This window comes from Carassius gibelio, chromosome B9 (genome assembly GCF_023724105.1).
Source record: "Carassius gibelio isolate Cgi1373 ecotype wild population from Czech Republic chromosome B9, carGib1.2-hapl.c, whole genome shotgun sequence".
NCBI classification, from domain to species: Eukaryota; Metazoa; Chordata; class Actinopteri; order Cypriniformes; family Cyprinidae; genus Carassius; species Carassius gibelio.
The window spans coordinates 4,340,251-4,357,828 of NC_068404.1; the positions used below are offsets into that span (position 1 = coordinate 4,340,251).

The window sequence follows — 17,578 nt, forward strand, 5'->3', positions numbered from 1 at the left end:
TGATTCAATTTTTTTCCTCATTACTCATCAACTTTATGTTCTCAAAATCACTTAAATGTGTTTTGATATATTTGGTAAATAGTTTACTGATACCTTTGTTGAATTATTTAATTTAATTTAATTTAATTTAATTTAATTTAATTAAAAAAAAAAAATAAAAACAATTTTGAAAAGAAAAATTGTTCGAAGCAGCAAAGTCAAATTATTTTGATTGCAACTGTGTGTGTATGTAAATTAAATGTTTGGAATTGGAATTTCAATGTGTATGAAATTCAGGTTTGGAATGACATTAAGGGATTAAATTATGACTTTGCTTTTAAACTTGCATTGATTTGGTAACCTAAAGCAAAATGCATGAGGAGCAATAACTTATTTAACAAAGCATTTTGGTAAAGTATGCAACCTTGGTTTCCTGAGTAGAGAACAAGACGTACGTAATCAAGAAGACGTTCTAATATATCTTCTATGAGAACAGTATACTACAGCACTGAACAATGAGGTAAATACTGGGTAACTGCTGGGTTATCAGCCTGCCACTGCACGCATATCCTATAAGGACTCTATTTTAAGCAAAGTTAGGGGAAAAGTCACATCTCTAATAGAGTGTGCAGAAACAAATAGGGTTAGGAAGATAACCATGCACCTCAAAAAGTTTAGCAAATAGCAATTCTCACCCAATAAGATATCCTTTGCAGGGTAGCAGCAGCTCCCTGCTACAGTTACCTTAAAAAAATAGCTGATCCTTGTTCTACTGGCTTATGTGGTCAGAGTAAACCTTTAATGCCCTAACTGGGCAAAGCCTGTGCAACTTTCCACTCTCCAGAGACTTAAAGGGCAGAGAAGAATAGGACTGTAACAAAACAGCTTGGGAGCAAACACAACCCTGTGAACCAAATCCAACCCTTGCTCTCTGCACCATGGAAACAAAACGCTGTCAACTAAAGGCATTCAGTTATATCTGAGGAAAGATCACAGTTAGTCAGAATGGAGATGGAGACCCAAATATTCGTCCCTGGATGAGGTTGCCATATAGTGCCCGAAGCCTGATAAATACATCTGGACTAACTGGAATCTCCCAAGGAAACCTGGCCAAAATGGAGCAATTAACAGAAGATAAACTCTGTCTTCCTTGGTTGTTTAAAAGAACTGCTGAGATCAGCTATATCAGCAGAAAATGTACATGTTGACCAATAGCTACTGCAAAGCCAAAGCATCTCTTGCCAAAAGTTATGGAGGGGACAGAACCAACAAGGGCACTGTGCTGTTTTTTCGAAGCAACAGATCCACCTCTGCACTTCTGAATCTCTGCCAGATCAGACTTACTACTTAAAAGTGTAGCCTCCACTCTCTGCATTCCCCTTTTGATGTTTCAGTTACATTTAATCATTTAGCAGACACTTTTATCCAAAGTGACTCACAAATGAGAACAATAGAAGCAATCAGATCAACAAGAAAATAAAAACAGTATACAAGTGCCATTACAAGTCTTAGTTAGTCTAGTACAGAACGCATAGCCAGGGCTTTTTTTTTTTTTTTTTTTTTAATGAAATACAAGAAAAAAAAGAAAAGCGCTAGTATCAGTTGGTTAAGTGCTGGCAGAAAAGATGAGTCTTTAGATGGCACCACAAGGTGTCGTTCACTTGCAGAGCGCAAACTTCTGGAGGGCACATAAGATTGAACTAGTGAGTTTAGGTATGTTGGTGCCGTACCAGTGGTCGTCATGTAGGCTAGCATCAGTACCTTGATTTTGATGCGAGTGGCTACTTGTAGCTAGTGTAACCGGATGAGGGGAGGAGTAATGTGAGATTTTTTTGGCTCATTGAAGACAACCCTCGCTGCTGCATTCTGGATAAATTGCAGAGCCTAGATAGTACATGCAGGAAGGCCCACCAGGAGAGCATTACAATAGTCCAGTCTGGAGAGAACAAGACTTAGAAAGATTTTTGTTGTGACTTAGAAACATCACCCCTCCAAGACACGCTAAAGGATCTATCGGAGAGGTAGGACTTCAACCACAGGAGTGCGGTTCCAGAAATGCCCATCTTTCTGAGGGTGGACAGGAGAATCTGGTGATTAACCGTGTCAAAAGCAGCAGACAGGTCCAGTAAGATGAGTACTGAGCATTTGAAGCTGCTCTTGCCAGTCGCAGGGCTTCAGTAACCGAAAGCAGGGTAGCCTTAGTTGAGTGGCCACTTTTGAAGCCAGATTGGTTGCTGTCCAGGAGGTTGTTCTGTACGAGGAACATAGAGAGCTGGTTGAACACAGCCTGCTCAAGTGTCTTTGCAATGAATGGAAGAAGTTTTTGGATTTAGAGATGGTTTCTTAAGCAGTGGGCTTACCCGAGCCTGCTTAAATGCTGAGGGAAATGTTCCAGAGTGAAGAGAGGAGTTGATAATGTGAGTAAGTGAAGGTATGACTGAAGAAGAGATCGCTTGAAGGAGGTGAGTGGGGACAGGATCAAGTGGACAAGTAGTAGGATGACTGGACAGGATAAGTTTGGAAACATCCATTTCCAAGAACACAAAACGGAATTTCCTGTGTCTCTGGATGGTCTCAATACAAAAATATGCATCCTTCAGATGGATCGTCATGAAAAAATCTCGGGTTTGAATTCTAGACAGAATGATCTTCACTGTCAGAATTGTTAAACTGCAAATTTTTTGCGCATCTACCTGGACGCAAATCCAGGATCAGACACAACTAATCATTTTTCAGAAAATACTGGCCTTGTGAGAAGGAGACATTTCTTCTATGACTTATTTCTCTAACAGAGAAGCATACATTAATCAAATATCGAGTTTTCAAAGAACTAACAGTTGTGGGGTGAATACTAACATATCTTTGGGTGAAGTCACCAGGCCAAACAATCTGAAAGAAGAGTTAGATGATCCACAGCAGTTGTAACAGCCAAAAAACTTCTCTCTGAAAGTCTGGAGCGTCCATTAAGAAAGCTTTGTGCTTGGTAGCCTGCAGGAATAAGTCAGAAGCTTGCCTGAGTTCCTTGACTGCCTCAGCTGTCAAGCTGGAGCCCTCATCTACAGTATGTCCTTAAGGACATCTGCCTGTAACACCATCATAATGCATAAAGCCAAACCTGTCTGAAAAGCAGCCATATAAGACTTGCCGATTAGTGCAGATGTAGCTCTGCAGGGATTTGGAGGCAGAGGCTGTAATTTCCAAGCAGGTGCCGAAGCTATCAACAGATTAGCAGCAAGCATCTCTCAGACCCCCAGCATCTTAGCATATCTCTTCTCCAACTTTTTAGAGATGTTGAAGTCAGAAACACCTAGGTTTGTGATCCATACCAAAAAAATATTTTATTATCTTATTAAAAGTTCTTATTATTACCTGATGGAGACCCTATAAGAAAATAATGTGTGCAAAGGCTAGCCAACAATTGCTCATCCATCTTGGATTGAGTCTGAGGCAGAGCTGCCTTCACAAAGTGATAAACAATGACCAACAAACTCATCAATAATAATAATTGTTCTTCATACCTGGTCACTGACAATAGCATCATATATTGAAGCATCATTAAGTAAACAAATGAAGGAAAATTCCTTTAAGGAAATATTACAAAAATGTTGTAATGCAATGTAACATGATTACTCCTATGATTATAATGGATATATTTAACAAATGTAATAAATTCACACAAAAATAATAATAATAATAATTGTTCTTCATGTATTGTCATGCATTCAGACACTAAAATCATAAAATGTGATACCTTTGTTATCAGCAGCAATAAAACCCAAAATATTCTCATGGCGTAGCATAATGGTCTGATAAATCTCAGCCTCACGAAACCAGGAACGCTCATCTCGTGTGGAGAAGATCTTCACAGCGACGTCCTCCCCCCTCCATTTGCCCCTCCACACTTCCCCAAAGCGCCCCTTCCCAATACTCTCCTGCAGGACAATAGTTCTAGCAATCGTTCTCTGGACCAATAGTGGCAGTCCTAAAAGAATATCATGTAATCTGTGAGTTGAAGGGTTAAAAAAAAAACATACACTAACTAACATTTGACAATCTTCTTTTTTTTCTTTTTTTTCTTTTTTTTTTTTGATGAGCACAGAGCACAGATTACCTGATCCTGAGCCAAAGGAGCTCATGTCATAAATAAGCTCTTTTAGGCATTTGTCAGGTGACACAAGAGTCTGGTCATCCAGGGGTTCCTCTGGATCCTGTTTGTGGGCTTTTATGTGGTTGCACCGCAGGTTTTGTATGGCACACTTTCCCAGAATGACACCTACACACACCAGGCACGATGGCACAAGAATTACGGCTGCTAGTTCCAGCTGACTCCACCCAGACCCCTCAGGCGGTGGCTCTACAACAAATAAAAAAACATACACATATATTGCTCATCTCATGCATTGTATTTTATATGGTGATGATATTTAAGAACCATGTCAACTGATGTAACACGTCTTTGATAAGTATATTTGTGAGGACATTTAAAAAAAAAAAACCAAGGTGGAAATAATGCTGAACGAAAACACAACACTTGTGGAGAGAGGTAGCCATCTAGCATATATAACATGACATGATGCATGACATAGTGGAGCCACTGCATGTGTGAGAGAAAGAGAGTTTTGACAGTTGCCGTTTTAAATTATGAGCACTCAAGTAAAGCCATGAGATTTTTTTAAACTGTATATATTTTTTCTTTATTAATAATTACTTTTATTTTTTAATTTTTTTTTATTGTTTTGCTATTTGTTTCTCTAGGAGGAGTTACTCTTGAAAAATACAACTCAGAATTATACAATAAAAGAGTTTGTCAGAACTTGGAAAGGCCAATTCTTAAATGCATTACTATATGATATTTCACTTCTACTCTGAAAGTGAATGCCAATGACAAAATACATTTACAATGAGCAATAAGTTTAAAAATTTAATTAGTTCATGTAAAGGACTTTCCACACTCTGCACACTTGATTAACATGAAAGGTAACATTTTTGCTGTAGCATTTTTGAGAAATACAACATTATTTCCATCCATTGTTCACCCGCTGTTGAATTTTGGATATATGTGAAATGATTCCACTTTAACCAAGTATACAGACCTAATTTTTAATAATTTCTGGAAAGATTCGTCAGTTCTTATAGGGGACATCCCATTCTATATACATTACCTGCCTCATATGATAACATTGGTGGTACAGAACAGCAATCTAAAACATGACATCTGGTAATTTTATCTCAAAATTTGCTGAGCAACTCAAAGAAAAGAACTCTGAAAGCGTTCTCAACTTTTTTTATGAAACTACCGTAATTACAATAATACAAGTGCTTCTAGTTTAAACTGTATAGGTTACCATACTCAGTCCTGCTATGGCTTCCTTCGTCTGGAAATCTTAGGGGCAATGGCAATAGTGATATGCCTTAGTGGGTGGTGCATGTGCCACCATCAGCAAACAAATTGGCAAGATTCATGGCTACAGATACAGTGTCTCGTTACCTACTCAGAAAACAAAGGTTACATATATTTAACAGACGACGGCCTTTCGGCGAGAGAGAGATTGAAAGAGCAAATTTCTCAAATGCTGTCTCGTCATTGCAGCTGGTGCAGAGCCCCTCTGCATGCTGATGACGGGCACAGCAAGTGTGTCGTGTGCTTGGGGAAACGCCATGCTGACGCAGCACTCGCGAGGAATTCCTGTTTCATTGCGAGAACATGAATATCGCCTCTCTGCGCTCGCGAATCGCTTTCTTTTCAGAGAGTGATTTTGCTCCTCGCACCCTCCCGTTTTCTTCCTCCTGCAAGCCGGTAAGGAAGAAAAGGCAGGGCAGAGGATTAAAGCAACAGGATGAAAGCGAGCTCATGCCGGCTCAGCCCCCGCATGCCTCATTTTCTCCGCCCAGAGTGGATTCCCCAGTCCTCTTTATTCAGCCAGACCAATGTCCCTCTTCTGCTGCGAGTGATCTGGTCTTGTTTGGAGGGACTGAGGAAGAACTGCTAGAGGACAGCATGTCTCTAGCTGCTTCAGATGCTGAGGAGCTGGCGGGCTCGCCGGACCCCGCCCTCTCGATGTTATCTGAACCCAGCCGCCCGAAACTCGGGATGGACGCCAAAGTTATCTGCGTTCTCTCCAGGGCAGTGGATGAGCTGGGTCTGGAATGGTCTCCTCCCCGTTCTTCCCGGAGGTCCACGACGAGCTTACAAAATCGAGGCACGACCCCTACTCGGCGTGCTTGCATACTTCATCTTCATCCGCCCTCACCTCAATTGACGGTGCTGAAGAGAGAGGATATGAGCGATTGCCGCCGCTGGACGAGTCTGTGGCCATGCATTTCTGCCCGCCCACGGCCATTGAATGGAAAGCCAAAGCCAACCATCCGTCCAAACCCCGCTCGCCGGGCGTGCTTACTCATCAGCAGGGCAAGCAGCCACGGCGCTCCACTCCATAGCAGTGCTACAAGTCTTCCAGGCCAATCTTCTCGCCGCCACTGATGAGTCTGGCCCAGATGTCTCCACGCTCAGGGAGCTGAGAAGTGCAACAGACTTAGCACTACGTGCTACCAAGAGCACTGCCCAGGCCATAGGCCGCTCAATGTTTAACCTGGTCGTCCTGGAGCGCCACTTGTGGCTTAACCTCACAGAGATCAAGGATGCTGACAGAGCCCAGTTCCTGGATGCGCCGATCTCCCCCAGTGAGGAAGTTGTTTTTACTGCAAACAATGGGCCCCCTTTTTAGTGCCCAGACAGCAAAGCGCTGTTATAGCGCACAAAATAAAAAACACACTCCTTCACAAAAAGAGCAGTTTTCCTCACATAACACTGACGAGTGCTATGTCCCCCCGTGGCAGACAAACACTCGAGTTAATCCAACCTCCGTCTATCCGGGCCTCACAATGGCAAGCCATTCCGGGATATCAGATTGGATCATGGGAATAATAAAACACGGCTATTCCCTTCAGTTCGCAAGACGACCACCACACTTTCACACTGCGACTCAGGGTTTTACAGCCGTTACTTTCTAGTTCCCAAGAAGGATGGCGGGCTGTGCCCCATCCTCGATTTAAGACATCTGAACCGTGCCCTTGTGAGACGGCGCTTCAGAATGATCACGTTGAAACAAATCCTCTCACAAATACGCTCAGGGGTTTGGTTATTTTCGCTGGATCTGAAAGACGCTTACTTTCACATCCAGATAGCCCCCCATCACAGGCCGTTCTTGAGATTTGCCTTCGAGGGTGTGGCTTACCAATACAAGGCCTCCCCTTTGGGCTGTCTCTGGCGCCTCACACGTTTACAAAGTGCATGGATGCGGCTTACTCCCCTCTCAGGCAGAAGGGAATCTGCATTCTCAAATACCTCGGCGACTGACTAGTTCTAGCTCAGTCAGAGGGGAGGCATTGGGTTACAGAACTTTGCTCCTCAGCCATCTGGAGTGCCTGGGGCTCAGGGTGAATTTTGCCAAGAGTTCGCTGTCCCCCAGCCAACGGATATCGTTTCTGGGAACAGTCTTAGAATCAGTTACGATGAGGGCAACAATGGTGAAGGAGTGTGCCACGGCTCTACAACGACTGACGGCCTCTTTCAAAATAGGTGCTACTCGACCCCTAAAAACACTCCAGAAGTTGCTGGGTCTTATGGCAGCAGCATCGCCGGTGCTGGAGCTCGGGCTGCTATGTTTGCGTCCCCTCCAATATTGGCTGAAACCGCGTGTTCCACCTCATGCGTGGTGTCACGGACGTCTGAATATCAAGGTGAGTCAGGACTGCATTTTGGCCCTGACCCCTTGGAGGAACATGCAATAGATGGAACAGGGTGCTCCGCTTGGTATGGTTTGCACAAGGTAAGTGATCTCCCCAGATGTGTCCAACAAAGGTTGGGGCGCGCTGTGCAAAGGGAAACCCGCTTTCGGCCGATGGTTAAAAGAGGAGAGCAGGCTTCACATCAACTGCCTCGAGATGATTGCAGTTCAAGGAGTCTGCCAGAGCTTCCTGTCAGACCTATGGAGCAACCACTTGCTGGTCAGATCAGACAGTATGACAGTGGTCTCTTACATAAATCACCAAGGTGGCCTGTCATCAACGCGTCTCTTCAGACTAACGTCGCGACTACTGGAATGGACCCAGAGCAACTTGGGGTCCCTGAGAGCAGTGCATCTGCAGGGCAAACTGAAAAAGGGCACGGATATGCTGTCAAGAAACGGAGTCTCCTCAGAAGAGTGGAGGCTCCACCCGCATACAGATCAGAAGATATGGGACGTTTTTGGGAAACAGCTGAATCTGCTTTGCCCAGTGAGGGCTCTAAAAGTCTACATAGAGCATTCTGCTCCAATAATGCGATCTTCAATAAGAGCAGATCTTCATATGCTTTGAAAACTACGCCAGAGGGTTACCGGTCTCAAAGCAAAGGCTTTCAAAGTGGATTGTGGATGCAATCCAGCTAGCCTACTCTTCTTTGGGCCTGCAAAGCCCAGTTGGAGTATGAGCCCATTCGACGAGAGAACTGTCTTCGTCCTGGGCATGGTCTAGTGGTGTGACTATCACAGAAATTTGTGAGGCAGCTGGTTGGAACTCGCCGTCCACATTTGCTAGATTTTATCATCTAGATGTCCCAGCACTTCATGCTAGGGTACTTTCTGTGTAAAAGTCACCTTTTTGTTCCTCATTTGCATGCTCTTGGCCATTCTTTGCCCAAGACTCAATCTCTGCTCGTATGCACTCGGTCCCTTTGGTACTGAGGCAATACGAACACGGGATGATAAGGCTAGGCCAGACGTAACCTCATTGAGCTTATTCTGCTCCTAGTTGCTATTGTCATATCTTGGTATCATAGATCAAGTATGATTGATGGTGTGATTGAACTGGGTTCCCATAAGCGTCTTCGACACAGTACGAGTGAAGTATTGAAAGGGAACGTACTCGGTTACTAACATAACCTCTGTTCCCTGAAATACGGGAATGAGTACTGCATTCCTTGGCATGTTAAAAGGCTGCACGACTCAGTCGTCGCTTCAGTCGAAGTAACCTGAATTCCTATGGTGAAGCAGGCAATATATAGCCAGATTCCCCGCCCATAATGGGCAGGCTTTGGAGGGCATCGCTGCCATAGTTTCGTGCAGCACCACTGCCGAGCCATTGGTTTGTTTTAATAACACTGCACGAACCAATGGCCGTGCAGTTTCACTGCGTGATTGAATAAGGCTTCAGTTCAGGAGAAAAAAGGAGTTTTTCCCATAAGCGTCTTAGATTATAAAATACGGGTACTCGCTCCCGTATTTCAGGGAACCGAGGTTACGTTAGTAACCGAGTACGTTCTCTTCAAATAGTGTCTGTGCACTCAAATTGACAATATTGCCAGAAATTAAGTGTTAATAGAAGCAACCCCTATGTAAACTATATTCATCTGGTAATGTTTTATGCTGTCATGTGGTTGCTAGCTACGGAGCCCCACACATTACATGCAAAAAAAAGAAATTGTGCGCATGATTTACTAATTTGTTCCCTCAATGTACTAAAATGTGCACACGATTACTATTGTGTTCCCTCGATTTACTATTGCGTTCCCTCGATTTGCTAAATTGTGCACACAAATTGTGCACACGCAAATTGATTTAGCCTACTATTTTTTAAAAGAGGAAACATTACCGTCTACAGCCACAAGAGGACACTCTATGTTTTCAGTGGTAGACTACAGGAGCACTGAGCAGCATAGAGCGCCCTCTCGCGGCTGTAGACAGTAATGTTTTCTCTTGGTTAATTTATCACGGTTCATGTAAAATTCATTTTGATAAATAAGTCGCAGGACCAGCCAAACTATGATAAAAGTGTGACTTATAGTCCGTAAAATACAGTAGATCAATTGTTCAGTATAGAGCGACCAATTGTTTTAAATGGAAGTTCCTGAGATCAGACATTAAGCTGAAAAGAGTGACAGCTTTCTAGTAATTATAAAGGGAGCTTTCTTGGCTATATATAGGCTAATCAATTAATTTGAATAAAAGTTTTTCATGCTGCTAAGGGGCCTGGAATGTGCTGTTCATTTCAGATAGAAAGACAGACAAGCCAATATAATAAGATTATAAATAAATATTTTTGACTGATTTGGCAAAAGCACCGTATGGCCTGTCCAACCCAGACCACTATGACCTTGTCTGATCACACCCTCGGCTTAAGTGTCAGAGGCTCCGGGGAGAAAGGTTAGACAACTGTTTGCGAAACGGACTGAATATGAAATCTGAACTCTATCCAGTCAGGCCAAACAGTGAATAATCATTACACTTATCATCATCTAAAGCTCTGCATCTCAGCCTCCACAGCACCACAGAATTTAACTCATTATTCAATTATTAATTCGCAAACTCACACTCAATTCATCAACTCACTTATTATTATTAGTAGTAGTAGTAGTAGTAAGACTTTACTAAGAAGTAAATAAACTATTCACTAGAAACACATGAACAGAGGTGTGAAATGCAATAAACAATAAGAATCAGAGATATCTTTCAGCTGCTGTCCTTCAGACATAGAGTGGGCGAGAAAACCAAGGGTCAGTTTTGAACCACACAAATACGTTGTAGTTTTTAGCAAAAACACACCTAAAAAAACAATATAATAACAATCATTTATATATTGGGTCAAAACTTTCTGCCATAAATGTATTATAACAAGTTACTAAAAGCAACTATACAGACTGTAAGCATTACATGTGAGTCTTTGAAAAAGTTGAGTTTTTAAAATTGCCCAGTGGGCCATGATCTGAACACATCTGTACAGGGTCACCAATGACAACAACCAGAGTAAGGTATTTCAAAACACATTTTCCCTTTTGCCTCCTCTGTTTACGAAAACAGCCAGTAAGTCAGTCCACTTGAGACCCAAATGGCTTTTTGCCAATGAAGGAAACTTCATAGAGTATCGTCAGAGCTAAATGGAGAGGCCAATGACCAATAAATACCAGACAGTTTCAAATACAATCTCAAACATATGCACATCTATCCACCCATTCATCCACCCAACTTGTCCTCTCTAGCTTCATGGGGATGCTGTAACTTATCCCAGCGTCTCGGGCCACATCCTGGACAGACAATATATATATGTGTGTGTGTCAATAAATAAATACATAAATAAATATATATATATATATATATATAACTTTTATATTTATTTATTTATTTATTGACAAACACATATATATATTGTCTGTCCAGGATGTGGCCCGAGAATTATAGAAGGGATCAAGCATTTCAAATGGTTAGAAAACCTTAACATTATAAATAGCATTGATAAAATGTGAATAAATAAAGTGAATGAATAACATTGGCACCATGCAGTAACATTAATTGTCAAATGCACATCATCACGATAACTATTCTCATTTTGCTGTATTAACAGCTTCATATATGATGTAAACTGAACACTACTGGCAATAAAAAAAAAAATACAAAAAAAAAAAAAAAAAAATTCACATCTAGTTCAGGATCTGATTGTCTTCCCCATGATTATAATCTTTGTTCAAACAAATCTGCTAGTTGATGTTTTAGGTGCCTGTTAACATGAGTACCTCTTGGCTCTAGACTGGCCCTGCTGCTAGGCGGGCTACTGACAGATAAGGTAAAGTAGACATTGATGTGTCATTGCAGAGATGGTCAGATGCAAATATTTACTAAAATTCGCCATCACAATGTGGATGAAATAGTAACAAGTCATTATGAAAGCTTGGTTTCATATGCAAATTCTATTTTTGTAGAAAGGAAAGGGTTTGGAACTTACAGTACTTTTATACCGCAATGACCTCTCATGTTTATAAAAATGTCAATGCTGATTTTAATTTTTTTGACAGCCCTTGTCATGTGAATGTGTGGTGTCTGTGGAATGTTTTAAGCAAATCTGGATATTCTGGACCTCTGGTGTTTCTCGTCAGTTTCGGTGTGTCAGTGCCTATTTTATATGTCAAACAAAGAAGAGGGAAACTCTGATCCTGGAAAAAATGTAACGAAAATCCTCTGCTTGAAAATTAAAGGTGTGATTTGATTTGATTTGGGATGGAGCTAAACTTTGCAGGACATGTGAAGCATTGGTCAAGTGCATTTTCATCACCAGACATAAATGGCACACCAAAGAAATAAAAAAAGTAAACCACTGCTTCACGGAACTTATTGCTTTTATAAAATGGTTATTCCATATTTGTAGTAAGGTTTCACAGAATAAAACAGAGGAAATAAAGTATAATAATGATATTAATAAAACCAGTATTTTTCCACCCAACAACGTAGTATGTCAGAAACAGTTGTGTTTACAACAAGGCGGTAGCACCTTGGTGTATGTTTGTATTTTATTTACAAGAGCTTTGAACGCGGCTCAGCCAGTTCAATCAGAATAAAAAAATCTCAATTTTATAACAAATATTCCATTCAGTTTTATCCTAAATTATGTTGTTTATTGTAAGTGTCAGGCAAAGGTGTACATTTTCAAAACTCTTAATGCAAAAATCCAAACTGATCATACATGTGATACTGCTAGTCAATCTTTCAAAACCTAACCTCATGATTATTTTGTACTGTGAAATACTTTGTGATTTTATTTTGTTCTAATGCAATTAAAAACAGCAGCATAAATGTTGTTAGTTTGTTAGTTGTCTGTTGTGAGATAAGTATTTTGTACTGTGTAATACTTTGTGATTTTATTTTGTTCTAATGCAATTAAAAACAGCAGCATAAATGTTGTTAGTTTGTTAGTTGTCTGTTGTGAGATAAGTACTAATAGCTTAACAACTTGTTTGTCAGAAATGCACCAAAACAAGCTTTAAACAGTCTGTAAATAAACAACCTTTACTAAAATGTTGTGATCACATTTTCAACATGGCATTAGGTTTCACAATGCTTGACCTATAACCTGATGAACTCCAACCAATAGCTGTGAAAATGTATTTGCACAACAACAGAGGCAGAACATACACTGTTCACTGGCCAAGACTGAAAAAGTTTTATAGAATCACCTATCACCCATTTAGCCAGTACTTTAATTGGAAGAAACACAAGTGATGTCTTATTCACAGGCAGGTAATGAAAAAAAACCTTTACATTCCAGAAAGTTCCCATTACTTAACATTGATTTCGCTCTAGTCAGTAAATATAAAAAAAAATTTATACGTTTTTTGTTTTAATCAAATTCCTTAAAATTTACTTTCCAAAATAAATGTATAATATATAAATTATCTTTAAGAACATTTAAGTGCTAATTACAAACATAAGCGACTGGTTTAGACTTAAGATTTAGATATGATGTTACACTTCTTTATGAAACAAAAATCACAAATAACAAATTATTATAATTTCAAATAGATAGATGATAGATTAGTTAAAGTCACCATTAAATTAAAGTGGACAATATTTTTTTCTTCTTTAATGGATAACTGCATTTTGTTATTAATGTATTTATGCATGTGCATCATCATTATTATTTTAATAATGTACCCTCATAATATTTTATCTTTAATCTTTAAAACATTATCATCCCCTTCCGCCAATATCACATAAGAGAGCGCAGCAATTCGCAAACATTTTGACATTTTCAATTTTCATTATAATGATTTAATCTTTGACATTATGTTTGTGGGAGTGACATCATCTCATAAAATGTTTCCGTTCAAATTTAATAGTTCAGCCTCTGATAACCTCATATTTTTTGACCACTAATCTGTATACTGGAGTCCCCAGATGTAGTAATGATGTTATGTAGATATACTTCTTTGGCTCTGTAAATGGAAATCTTTTAAAGGTTTTTTTTTTTTTTTTTTTTTTTTTTTTTTTTTATGGCTTTTTTTCTGAAATTGTCAGGCACAAAGGACACCCTTTGCTGACCTTTACTCTGGTGCACCAGTCTCAAGGCAACAGTTGTGTGTGACCTGTTAGACAGCTGTTCAGAGGATTTTAACTGCCCAGCTATGATACACATTATTAATAACCTTCGGCTATCCACTGGCACAGCCAGCCTAGTTATGTCATGGTAGAAGAAGAGGATCAACACTTCAAATGTGTTGTGATTGAGAGACGAAGACATGATGGTGATGGTTTCCATTTACTGAGAAAAAAATAAATTAATTTATTTTATTTATTTTATTTTATTTCATTTTATTGCATACAAAAGCTTTACAGTCAAAAAAAAACTGTTAACATAATGGAATATAACACTCTCTAGAAACAGACAGTTTAAGAATGAAATGAAAAAGGTCTGTCATACCTGGATTGAGGTGTAGCGTCTCATTGTTGCAGAAGTCTGTAAAGCAGCAGTTGCGTTTGGAGACATATCGAGAGCTGTAGCAGAACACCTGACCCTTGAGCTCTGATGGGGACAGGCAAGACTTCACAACCTCCTCCTTCCCATTTATGAGCATTACTGAGTTCCAACATGCTCCTTCTGCCTCTGTCTCACAGGTGTGGTTTACACACAAGGGGCATACACACTTTAAGGCTGAGAAAAAAGATGAACAGATTGATATTTGGAAAAAATAAATAAATAAATTACATGCTAAAAACATTATTCATATTAATGATGATGATGATGATGATGATTATTATGATTATTCTTATTCTTATTATTATTATTATTATTATTATTATTATTATTATAAAATTATTAAATTATTAAATTATTAAATTATTAATATTTTTTAAAATGTTATCTGTTTAAAGGGGTCATATGCTGTGATTTCCTTTCTCCTTGGAGTTTTACAAGCTGTTTATGAATAGATAAGATCCCTAAAGTTGCAAAGAAAACCACGCCCTCCTAAAATGCCTTGTTTAAACACACGCCCACATGTCTATGTCATGATGTGGGAAGATTTGCATAATGCCACCTGAATGATCACTCGAAGAAAGAAGGCATAACTTTGTTTCTCGCTGTAGTATTGTTGCTGCCGCCATGTTGTGGAGACAGACGCTGTGTTTTGCTATTTTGTTTGGCCTTCCAAAAGAGGACTCAACTGGAAATCAGTGGTTAAGATGTATTTACAACAGTGTTGCAGAAAAGTTCAAGCCAAATATCCAGATGTGAGCAGTGCATTTTATGGAGGACTGTTTCCTGATCCTGGGAGAGGAGACTACAATGCTGGCTGTTCTGACTCAAAGACTTACTCAAAGTACGTAAGTTTACATATTTAAAGGAACTGCCACTGATGATTCAAACATGAGTTTAGAGTAGCGCTTGTTGTTTACCATTTCTCCAATTACAAATGCAGACATCATTTTATGTTTATGCGGCGCGATGCGATTCAAAAAGTAAAAAGATAGTATAAGTCATCCATATTCATAATCATAATCCATATTTATGTCCCCACTTGATGCAACAAATGGCCCATTATCGTTTGTAATGGGTGTTCTTGTTTTTGTCTTGTGTTCTGCCCGGGACACACATCACAGTATGGCAAGCCAAGGGGCATAATTTCCATCACAACCTTGAGGTATTCGGCCAATCACAATGCACTGGATAGCTGGCCAATCAGAGCACACCTGGCTTTACAGAATGATGCGATTTATAAAAAACAATGCATTTCAGAAAGGAGGGGCATAGAGGAGAAACAATAATGTGCATTATGTGGAATATGTGTTTTTGAACCTTAAGCCACAGAAACACATTTCATAACACCAAATACACAAAATAATGTTATTTTTGGCAACATCATATGACCCCTTTAACTAAGCCATTTTTTGGTGTTGTTTGGTGAAATATAATACTGTTAAGCTAGTTGTGTTGATTGTTTGAACAGTATAGAACTTAAAGAAATAAGTCTATCACTGTCAGATTAGAAAATGGATTTTATATGTCAGGGAATAAATTATTTGTCACACACATTTTTGACCAGATAAATGGTACACCTCAGCTGAAGACTTGTTTGGAACAGTATGGCTATGGTTGATGTTGTGAAAAAAAGGAGTGGTTTGTCTCTCTCTGTGTAGTTGTGTGTGTGTGTGTGTGTGTGTGTGTGTGTTTGTTTATCTGTTTGTTTATTTGTTTGTTTATTTGTTTATGCAGCATGCATGTATTGATTAATTCGTTCATTTCTACAGTTTAAAACTTTACAAATTATTGGTTGTTTTGTAAAACAGATTTGTCTAGCCTTACCACCTAATGACAGCCCCATTTGACTCCTTCTGCCAAATAACTAAATCAGCATATTATCATCTTAAAAATATTGCATTTTGTTTCCAGTAAACATTTGAAGTAACATGTTCAGGCCTTTATCACCAGCAGGGTGGGCTATTGAAATGGACTCTCCATCGGCCTTCCCAAAAAGACCATTAGACAGCTGCAGCTCATCCAGAACGCTGCATGCCAGGATTCTGACTAGAACCATAAAATATCAGCATATATTTAAACTGGGTCCCAGTTGCATTAAGAACTTATTTTACAATTATTTAAACTTCTTTATAAATCACTCAATGTCCAAGGACCTTAAAAACATTGCAGATATGCTCATTGAATAGAAAACTAGCAGACCTCTCAGATCATTAGGATCAAGTCAATTAGAAATTCCAAGGGTCCACTTAAAGCCAGGTAAGTCTGCTTTTTATTCTTAACTATTTTATATTTTTTAAATCATTATTTTAACATTTATTATTATTATTATTATTTGCTTTTATTGTTATTTTTATTTGTTTATATTGTTACTTTTGGTCACACTTTATTTTAGGGTCCAATTCTCACTATTAACTAACCATTAACTATGACTTTTGCCTCAATTAACCCTTTATTTGCTGTTTATTAATAGTTTATAAGGTAGTTGTTAAGTTTAGGGTATTGGGTAGGATTATGGATGTTATGCATTATATGTACTTTATAAGCACCAATAAACAGCCAATATGTTAATAATAGACATGCTAATAAACGATGGAGTTTCGGTTCCTTGCCGCTGTCGCCTCTGGCTTGCTTAGTTGGGGTCACTTCATCTACAGCGATATCGTTGACTTGATTGCAAATTAAAACAGACACTATTTCAACTGAACAGAGATGACATCAATGAATTCAATGATGAACTGCCTTTATCTATCATTTTGCATTATTGAGACACTGTTTTCCAAATGAATGTTGTTCAGTGCTTTGGCGCAATGTATTTTGTTTAAAGCACTATATAAATAAAGGTGATTGATTGATAAACAACTAGTTATTAGTGTGAATTGGACCCTATACTAAAGTGTTACCTTACTTTTTTGTATTTCTTATCTATCTGTTGTTTATATTTAAGAATTATTTAAATTATTTTTATTTTATTTCTCATTAAATTACCATTTACAGTAGAGCTAGTGTTCTGCCATTGTTGTTGTAACAGAGTGTGTTCATATACAAGACCACTCCACTTCGAATATTCCTAACCACTCTGCACTTCAGTGGTGTCAAAAGTATTGACATTTATTACTCAAGTAGAAGTATAGATACTAGGGTTTAAAAAGATTTTTGTAGAAGTTGAAGTATCAACTCAAGCTTTTCAATCAAGTAAAAGTGTAAATGTACTGGTTTAAAAAACTACTTAAAATATAAAAGTAAAAGTAATGTAAGGGGGAAAAAATATAAACAAAAGCTTAGGCTGCAAGACTGGGGCCTATTGTGCCCTACCTCACCT

At 39.0% G+C, this 17,578-nt stretch overlaps 1 protein-coding gene across 2 annotated transcripts in view; it reads right to left on the reverse strand.

Annotated features, from left to right (window-relative positions):
• LOC127964633 (TGF-beta receptor type-1) overlaps positions 1-17,578 on the reverse strand; it is a 62,106-nt gene that overhangs the window by 16,701 nt on the left and 27,827 nt on the right. Inside the window, exons 2-4 of one of the 2 annotated variants that reach the window (XM_052564898.1) lie at positions 14,203-14,433; positions 4,091-4,333; positions 3,731-3,961 (exon numbers count right to left, since the gene is read on the reverse strand). In XM_052564898.1, the coding sequence (XP_052420858.1) occupies positions 3,731-3,961; positions 4,091-4,333; positions 14,203-14,433 (705 nt within the window). The remainder of the gene's footprint in view (positions 1-3,730; positions 3,962-4,090; positions 4,334-14,202; positions 14,434-17,578) is intronic. The other variant, XM_052564899.1, reaches the window with a different exon arrangement.